The sequence below is a fragment of the Dendrobium catenatum genome, unplaced genomic scaffold, assembly GCF_001605985.2.
Source record: "Dendrobium catenatum unplaced genomic scaffold, ASM160598v2 fragScaff_scaffold_72, whole genome shotgun sequence".
NCBI classification, from domain to species: Eukaryota; Viridiplantae; Streptophyta; class Magnoliopsida; order Asparagales; family Orchidaceae; genus Dendrobium; species Dendrobium catenatum.
Window position 1 is genome coordinate 930,065 of NW_021318534.1, and position 9,575 is coordinate 939,639.

Below are 9,575 nucleotides of genomic sequence, written 5' to 3' on the forward strand. Positions count from 1 at the left end.
CGGGTCATGTCAAAAATTGACATCCCTAGGCTCGACGAGACGAATCCAACGAGCCCAAGATCGCCAAATTTCGACATCATTAAGGCCTTCAAATGTCCAACGAACGGTGCACGATCGTAGGATTCAATATCGGCCGTTCATTCAAACCACTCCCAATTTGCCCCTGATCTCACACATATTTATAGGCTATGTCATCCCAGAAAAACTATAAATAGAGCCCTCATTCTACACAAAAGGGGACTCAAGTGAAGAGAGAGAAGAGAAGAAGGAGGAGAAGGAAGAAGCTCCTCCTCGACCACCGCCAGAGCTCTTCCTGCCGCCTGAAGACGCCGGAACTCTGACGGATTTTCGGGAAACGCTGGGAATTTGCAAAACTTTGTAACTTTGTGAGAAGTTGATTGTAAATCGATCGTCTTGATTTGTAAGACGGATTAACTTTTGTACTTCAAACAAATACTAGTTGAACTTTGCAATTGGGCGAGGCCCCGTGGTTTTTTCCCTCTTTCGGGTTTTCCACGTAAAAATCTTGGTGTTCATTTCTCTTTTTCGTTTGTGTGCTGAATACTCGTACAACGCTCGGACGCGAATTTACAAACTCTACCGTCGCGTATATTCTAGCACACAACAAGATTTAAAATGAAGTAAACTAGCCAAACAAATTGGCTTATTCCTTTAAATGCCTCAGACTGTTTGACATATTTAGAATAAGACAAATAATTTGACGCATTCAATAGAATATATTGAATACACCAAATTGTTTTGCACATTGCTACAACATTTTTAGACTTTAATTCGGCTGGTTGAGGTGAATGCACCAAATGATTTGTCGCATTCTAAAGAACTAGTCAAATCATCTGACGCATTCTAAATGCATTGCATTCTTTAGAAAGTGTCAAATGATTTGACTAATTTGCTTCTTTTAATTTTTTTTTAATATTTTGCTTTTATCCCTAATTTAAATTAACAAAATGCTCTTTCTTTAAAAAAAAAATTATACAATTGATCAATTCAGAAATTTTCTTAACGCATATTATTTATTCAAAATCATAGAATTAATATTTTTAATGAAAATGATTTGATAGTCTTTTTAAAATTTAAATACATATTACTTAAATTAATAATTATTAGATTCACTAGTAAAATCAATCATATTTTAGTTCATAGAGAATGACATAATTAAATTTAATTAATTTTTTTAATATACAAATCAAACAACTAAAGGCGACCGTAACCCTGCCTATGGATAACTTAGTAATTTACTAAAGTCATATTTTATTCCTGCGAAAAGGATATCACAGCGATTGCTCCCAATTCTCCACTTTCCTTCGCTTGATGCTCCGCCGCCTCCTCTCCTTCTTCCAGCTCTCGGTGGAGCATCGTTGAGAGGACAGCGATAATGCAGACGTATAGAGAGCGGATGTAAGAAGTTCTAGAAAGAGAGAGACCAGAGAGAGAGAAAGTGGGAGGGGATACAGAGAGGTTGGGCCCGCGGGGTTAGCTTTTACCTGCAGAGCTAACGTGAGGGTGGGGCTATTGAGGCGGAGATAGAATTGGGGAGGGATATGGTAGATAAGAGGACGAAGAATAAAGATGAAGAGAGAAATAAGACAGCGAGTGAGTGACAAGGAGGTGGAAGAGTGAAAGGGGGGGAACAGGAAGATATTGTGAGAAAGAGATAGAAAGAGAGAGTTTTTTAGAAAGAGAAATGGTGGGCTCGGGAACAGGAGGTGATAGTAGGAGCAAAGAAGCAGTTGGGATGATGGCTCTTCACGAGGCTCTGCGCAACGTTTGCCTCAACTCCGACTGGACTTACTCCGTCTTCTGGACCATTCGCCCTCGCCCGTATTTCTTCTACCTTTCCCCCTCTCTCTCCTTACTCACACTTCCGAATTCCACTCAAAGTTCACTTCTTTCCTTTCTCTCTATTCAGTAGGTGCAGAGGAGGCAACGGCTGCAAGGTCGGAGATGATAATGGAAGCTTGTGAGTGGCTCCGGCTGCCAAAATCCATGATGGGTTTTGTTCCTCTGCTCGAATTAGCGTTGATTTCGTCTAAAAGGAGGGAGCTTGACCTCTGATTTTTGCTTCCTTCTCTGCCTTCAGGATGTTGATGTGGGAAGATGGGTTCTGCCGCACAAGGATGACCGACTGCCTCGACGAGATCGACGGCGAAGATCCAGTTCGGAAAGCATTCAGCAAGATGTCCATCCAACTGTATAATTATGGAGAAGGGTGGGTACTGTACTGTATATATGGATTATTTTTTGTGCTGTTCTTCTAACTTCCTGAAAAGAGAAGTAGACTGTTCGATACTAACCATCCTAGTTTTTATGAAACTCTTGGAATACGAGTCATTATTAGTCTTGAAAAAGAGCACATAAATGCTTCAGCTTTTAGTAAAATATTTCAAATTGGAAATGAAGGAATACATTGTTTATATAGACGTGTTTGATTTTCTTACTTCTCATAACTAGTAATAGTAAATCAATTATGATTGTCATTAAAAGGGAAGTAATTATAGCTGTTTACTTTGTCTCTTTGGTATTTAATACTAAGAAGTCAGTGAGACTCATAAAAAGGGCGTTTTGGCGAGGAAACAAAAGCTGGGTATTTTAACTTTTGTGCTTTTTTTATAAATTTTAGTGATTGATTGCTTTAAAGCAGGCTGATGGGCAAAGTCGCTTCTGATAAGTGTCACAAATGGGTCTTCAAAGAACCTTCTGAATGCGAAACCAACATCTCCAACTACTGGCAGAGCTCCTTCGATGCGGTTTGTACTCTTTTCCACACACAGAGATAGAGAGAGAGGCTTTGCATCATATCTGTACTGTTGAAATATTTTGAGAGAGAGAGAGAAAGAGAGAGGGAAATGATTCCCTTCATCTTCTTCCACTTCTTCCATCCTTTAAACAACAGTAGTACTTGTGATAAGAATATGACAGCTTTAAAACTTTAATCCTCTGAGTTTTTTAGCTTTCTCTCCTGCTTCTCCTTGCAGCTTCCTCCCGAATGGACTGATCAGTTCTCATCCGGTATCCAGGCAAGAATCAATTCTGCTCTCTCCCCTGTTTCGCATTCCTTTTCTGTTTGATTTCTCTTTCCAAAATCTGAAATATTCTTTCTTTTGTTTCTGGAGCAGACCATAGCTGTCATCCAAGCAGGCCATGGGCTTCTCCAGCTTGGCTCTTGCAAGATTGTGAGTGTTCCATTTTCGATTATTACCATCTCCTCTGTAATCTGTTGTTTCAGGTGTTCATATGATCTGATATTTGATCTCTAAAAGTCTCTTTTTTTTTGGGCTATTGAAAGTCAAACCTTTTGTATTACATTCTAAGATATTATATATTTATAACACTAATTTTAATGTAAATTTCAAGTTTTTGAAGCTAATACTTTTTATATTTTAAAAAAAAAATCATAATAACATCAAGCAATGATGGCTGGAAATATTTCAGATACCAGAAGACCTCCATTTTGTGCTGAGAATGCGACATATGTTTGAATCTCTCGGGTACCAGTCAGGCTTCTTCCTTTCGCAGCTCTTCTCCTCCACCAGAAGCACCAATCTCTCACCATCACCACCTCCACTGAAACAAGCTCCCTCCCGCCCACCTCAACCCCTCTTCAACTGGACCCACCCTCCCTTCCCAACCACCTCGCCGGTATCTCAGAACTTCCACCCTTCCTCCAGAATCCCTCCAGCTATCACCAAGGATGACACCCACCTCTTCCTTCTCCCTCATTCAGACGAAGACATGATGGACGACCACGAAGCCGATCTAAAATGGCCTAACGGCCTCTCCTTCTTCAATGCCCTCACCGGCCGCACCGACGACGCCAAGCTCCTCTTCGGCTCCGATGGGCTAGGAAGCAAGCCGCCAGTCCATCACCATCAACAACAACAGCAGCTTTTAATGCCAGGAAAGAATTTGATCTCAGAGGAAGCTAAGGCAGAGGTGAGTGGAAGCGGCTGCGGCGGCGGAGTAGCAGAGGAATATTTGAGCTTGGATCAGAGCCATTCAGGTAAGGGTAGGAAAGCGGAGGGGAATAAGTTTAAGAGGAGCTTTACGTTGCCGGTGAGGATGAGTTCGTCTTCATCTTCGGGTACTCAGGGGACGGAGTATAGGAGCTCTGAAGCTGGAATATACTCTGATATCATGGAGACTTTCTTGGAGTAACTCTGTGTTCTGAAACTTTTTTTTTTTGTTGGTGGTTTCCGGTTTGTTTTAAGGTTTAGTTGATGTTTAATAGATGATTAGTGTGAGCTTTGTTTGCTAATTAAGTGTTTGGGTTTCTAATAGGTTGTTGGTGAGGCTTCTAATCCTGATTACTGATTGTTAATGGTTGGTGTTAGAAAGTTTTGCAAGTTTAACAGAATTTTTATTTCAGCATTATAATTAGCTAATGATTGGGTCTCTTTTTTTTTTTCCTTTTTTAATGAAAGGTTTTGTTGATATTTTTTAATTAAAATGTAGGATTTATTTTGGGGCCTGATTTTTTATGAAATTAGTTATAAAATTATTATGGGATAAATAAATTATTATAATTATATATTTTTTGAAGAAAAAATATTTAAGAAGAGAGGAAAATTAAAATAAAAAAATTAAGAATTAATCATTCTATTGTTTATTAAAAATTTTAAAAAATTACAGTTAATTTTCTACCTGTATAAAAAGAAATATTAAAATTGAAAAAATAATTAATAGTTTTTAAGTGAAGCAAAAACAAAAAACTATAAGAAACAAAGAAACAGGAATCCAAAGAAAAACAGACAGGATTCCTGTCTGGCCGGGACTCAGATAAGAATTAAGTAATCATGAAAGCGATCATGCTCCTTTGGTTGCCCGTAGACCTTCCTAAAGGAGAGGCAGGGTTCATCATCGTCCACAGCCCAAAAATAAGCCTGCCCAAAAAAACCATCCAGCGACGAAGCAGCGACATTGATTGGATTTGGGCAACTGAAGTAAAAGCCACCAGCAAATCCAACGGACATAGTAAGAACCTGCCGTAAAAACCATTCTTTCGAGCAGCTAACCAATTGCCAAGGAAATAACGGGTACGAATGAAGTCCACATCAAAAGCAATGCCAACAGCCGAAATAGTCATATCAAATTCGAGATAGCAGTGATCAAAAACCAACCAGTTAATCAATATAAGCAACCAGATAAGCAATGTAACTCCAAGCCTTTCAGTAAAAGAGAAACAGTGACCAATAAAATCACCATTCAAAGAAAACCCCAACTCCAAGGAGGACAGCCAGCCATTGAGATGATCATGTTCCAGATCTAGATACCGAAAAACTAGAAGTATGACATCTTGAGATTTTCTTTTATAAGCTTTCCACATTTCCAGGTATCAAATTTAAGGTAAACCACTTTTTTAATTTTCCTTGCCAGGGTAACTGCACAGGCAATATGACCGTTGTGCAACCTAGAATTTCGTTCAGACCAAATAAAATAAATAGCCACATTGAAAATCAGCAAAACCCCATTCTTTACTTCCTTATTTAAATCCAGATTAGCAATAAAATGAAGAGCTTGTGAGATGTTGGGCCTTAAAAGAAAGCAGCTGAGTTGAGGAATAAGCCTTTTAATGAGCTGGAAAGAGTATTCACATTCAAAGAAAAGATGATTCGTATTTTCAATGAACATGTGGCAAAAAGGGCAGGATAGGTTCCCAGTAATGATATTTCTCACACGCAGGGCTTCCAAAGTCTTGAGACCATTAGAAAGGGCCATCCAAGTGTAAGTGGAATGTCTTAGAGAGTGTTTTTTGTGTCAAACCAGATTTGCCCAATCAACGTCATTCTCAGAAGAGAAAAATTCCCTATAGAAGTCCTTGAAGGAGGCATTTTCATTATTATCCCAAGTTATATGATAGCAGCCACCATCCAAAATGGGAATAGAGTTGAAGAAAGTTTTAATAGGCAGACTTAGGGAATCGGGAAGGGACCAATTATTCCCAGTCATCCAGCTACCTAAAGTAATAAAATGCCCAATGCCAGGCCTGAGATGAAAGCCTGGAAAATGATCAATGAGTGAGCCGTTGGGACACCAGTGGTCCGAAAAGGGGTCAATGGTGCTATTAGTCCGAACATGAAATTTGAAATTGCTCTTAAACATGGTGGCAGTGGATTGAATGCTTTTCCAGAACACAGTAGCTTGGCGAGATGAGGCCATCCAGGGAGAGGAGTATCTGGTTCTAAACCATCTTGAGGTTAGGGAGTCTTGATTGTAGATCCTGATAATGAAATCGCAATTGTAAGATGATCTCAAAGCATGTAAGGATGTAATACCAAGGCCCCCTTTGGAATATGGCATAGCAGAATTCTTCCAAGAAATGAGATGCAGACGTTTAGATTGGTCACCGCTGTGGAAAAGAAATTTGGAACAGGCCTTGTCAATTTTCTTCAGAATTGTTTTAGGAATAATAGTTCCTCTAATCCAGTAGGCCAAAAGATTGGTTATAGTGTATTTGATAAATTGTAATCTACCTGCAAAAGAAAGAAGTTTTGCTTTCCATCCGGAAAACAGGTTAGTAATCTTTTCAATAAGAGGGGAGAAGTTGGAGAGCTTGGTTCTCCCCATAGATATGGGAATCCCCAGGTAGGGGATAGTGGTGGAGCAATTATGTATGTGGAGGACTTGGGAGATGGAAGAAGAAAAGGTAGAATTGGGAGAGATGAGAAGAGAGCTTTTATGTAGGTTGAGATTGAGACCAGAGATGCTGGAGAAGTGGTGCAGGATGCCCATAAGGTTTTCACAATTGTTGATATCAGCTTTTCCAAAGACAAGAAGATCATCTGCGTAGGATAGATGAGTCAAGTGAAAATTACCAAGCTTGAACCCTTCAAAAGAATGAATGGAAGAGGTGTCTTCAATTTGGCAGGAAAGAGCATCCATGATGAAGCAGAAAAGAAAGGGGCTGAGAGGGCATCCTTGCCGGAGTCCAGAAGAGGAGCCAAAGTATCCATGTAACCCACCATCAATAGAAATTGAGAAATTGATATCATTAATGCAAGCTTTAATCCACTGAATAAAAAGATGAGGAATACCCTTTTGAGCCAGCCGAGCGAAGAGAAATTCCCTAGACACAGTGTCAAAAGCCTTTTTGATGTCAAGTTTAGCACAAAAAAATTTATCCTTATGCGTCTTGGAGATGAAACCAAGGACATCGGCAGCAAGGATCGCATTGTCAGTGGAAACCCTACCAGAGATAAAAGCAGCCTGGCTTTGATGAATTATCTCAGACATGTATGGCTTAAGCCTAGAAGCCAGAATCTTAGCAATGATTTTATGAAAGACATTGCACAAGGATATGGGCCTGAAGTCCTGAATAGACTCAGCATGTGTTTTCTTAGGAATGAGGGCTATTGCAGTTGCTTTAGCACGTCTGGGAAGGTAGCATTTTTTGAAGAATGACTTAACAGCAATGCAAACAGAAATACCAGTAATAGCCCAAGTCCGTTTGAAAAATTCAGCATTAAATCCATCGGGTCCAGGAGCTGAAGAGGAACAACCAGATTTTATAGCCTCATGAATTTCCTCATTAGTGACAGGTTTGGTTAAGGTAGCTTTGGCAATGTTGGATATCTGAGCTCCAGTAGGAATAGAGTCCATGTTGTTGAGGGAAGGAGGTGGAGTATTGTAGAGATTTTGAAAGTGTTGAATAATCCCATTGAAGTCAGTATTATGAGAATTACCACTAATAGATGAATTGAGAATACACCTATTGTGGGATTTTCTCACATGAATCTTGGAATATAAAAATTTAAGGTCCTCTTCCCCATTTTTAAGCCATTTGACTTTGGATCTTTGAATTATCCATTTGGCCCTTAAGGAGTTATAGTAGACAAGATCATGATTAACCTTTTTAAGAATGCCGCAAAGGTTAGTATTAAGAGGGTCCAAATCTACTAAATTTTGGTAATGTTGCTGAAGAGAAGAAAGTTCTTTAAACTTAGCCTCAAGGGAAGATGATGATTCCCAGCTTTTTTTCTTAATACCTTCTTTCAAGTCTTTAAGCTTTTGATATAAACAGAGAATGGGATTGCCATGGGAAGGAGAGGCAAAGATATCCATCAGTAGATCCCAAAAATCAGGAATGTTGCACCAATAATTCTTAAACATGAACCTCTTTTTCTTCACCTCCTTAAAAGTAGATTGCAAAAACAGAGGAGTATGATCAGAGACCAAACTGCTACCAATAACATAGTGGGAATAAGGAAAAAGAGATAACCAAGCTTCATTTATAAGAATGCGATCCAGCTTTAAATGAATGGGATTATCCGACCTTTGATTAAACCAAGTGAAAAAATTCCCCGATGAAGGAAGGTCAACAAGATTGCAGTCAAATATGAGAGAATTGAAAGGTGCCATCCTGGAAATATTAATATCTGAACCTCCCGATTTTTCTGATATAAAACGACAGCAGTTAAAATCTCCAACTACTGCCCAAGCCATGCCATTCATAGGACAATTTTCCCTTAGCTCATCCCATAGAAAACTTCTTTCATCAAAGGAGTTCGAAGCATACACCACAGTAATAAGAAAAGGTGTATCAGATCCATTAGTCACAATGCCAGTAATGGCTTGCTTAGAAGTGGAAGTAACAGAAAAAGAAATCTTGTCCGCATTCCATTTAATCCAGATGCGACCTGGATTAGCCAAATGGAAATTATTGTAGCTCAGTTCGTTCTCAAAAACAGAGTGTGTCTTACAGAACCAAGGGTCTTGCAGAGAGGCAGACATAATTCTATTTTCCAAAATACAGAACATGTCTAACGCTTTATCAGAAACCATCTTCTTGCAACAAAAAACTTTGTCAGGGTTATTGAAACCCCTGACATTCCAAACAGCAATGTTTGGAAGGATCATTGCTTACCATAAGATTTAGGGCCTTTCTTGGAGCCCTTACCCCTTGTGTTTTTGTGTGGCTGATCTAATGTCTTGGCCTTGGAGTTGACTAACTTAATGTTGTTGGGTGGGGAGGAACTAGCTGAATCATTTAAAGAGTGGTCTTTAAAACAATCCTCCAGATTGTTTGAGGTGGCTTCAGAGTCAGATAAAAGGTTGAGAAGATTGAATTTATTAGGTGATGTATTATCCGGAGGGTTGGCTGGTTGGTTTTTAAGGTTGAGGCTAGAGGATTTTAGAGGGGAAGAGGGAGGTATGGTAGTCGACTGTTCAGATTCGGTGGAGGAAGGAATGGTGGGGGAATTGAGGTTGGGAATTTGAGCATTCTCAGGGGCTATGGTAGGTAAAATGACTGATGTAGGAAGGGGTTCAGCGGAACTGTTATGGTCTACACGGGTTATATCTGGTTTAGAGGACTCAGTGGTAGGTAGTTCAGCAGAAGCTTGATTGGATGAAGGAGGAGGTGCAGTGCTTTGCTGGGCATTATGTGGCAGAGAGGGAGAATTCTCAGGGCCTGGAGATATATGAGCATTTAGAGGAGGTAAAATGCGAGAGGGATTAGTTGAAGGAGGTCTGGGTCTGCGACTAGAGCTCCGACCACGGGGAGGTTTGGGAGGAAGAATGACAGTGGGATTTGGATTAGAGGGGCAATAGTCTGAGGA

General features: G+C 39.7%; 1 protein-coding gene across 2 annotated transcripts; it reads left to right on the plus strand.

The window, feature by feature from the left end:
* Positions 1–1,324: 1,324 nt before the first annotated feature.
* On the plus strand, positions 1,325–4,389 carry LOC110108490 (protein RICE SALT SENSITIVE 3). Of its 2 annotated transcripts, XM_020839161.2 has the most exons (7): positions 1,325–1,842; positions 1,931–1,981; positions 2,102–2,230; positions 2,663–2,768; positions 2,997–3,038; positions 3,138–3,194; positions 3,454–4,389. In XM_020839161.2, exons 1-7 carry the CDS (start codon positions 1,706–1,708, stop codon positions 4,174–4,176), a joined length of 1,245 nt encoding a protein of 414 aa, XP_020694820.1. In that variant the 5' UTR covers positions 1,325–1,705; the 3' UTR covers positions 4,177–4,389. The 2 variants fall into 2 exon arrangements, with proteins under 2 accessions (XP_020694820.1, XP_028551558.1); XM_028695725.1 differs by lacking the exons at positions 1,325–1,842; positions 1,931–1,981 and adding an exon at positions 2,001–2,014.
* The last annotated feature ends 5,186 nt before the right edge of the window (positions 4,390–9,575 follow it).

Bases quoted from the DNA above. Each gene is read 5' to 3' on its own strand.
- LOC110108490 (XM_020839161.2), top strand. From the start codon at position 1,706: ATGGTGGGCTCGGGAACAGGAGGTGATAGTAGGAGCAAAGAAGCAGTT. The intron at 2,231-2,662 runs GTGGGTACTGTA...GCTTTAAAGCAG, and splicing joins CTGTATAATTATGGAGAAGG to GCTGATGGGCAAAGTCGCTT. The intron at 3,195-3,453 runs GTGAGTGTTCCA...GAAATATTTCAG, and splicing joins AGCTTGGCTCTTGCAAGATT to ATACCAGAAGACCTCCATTT.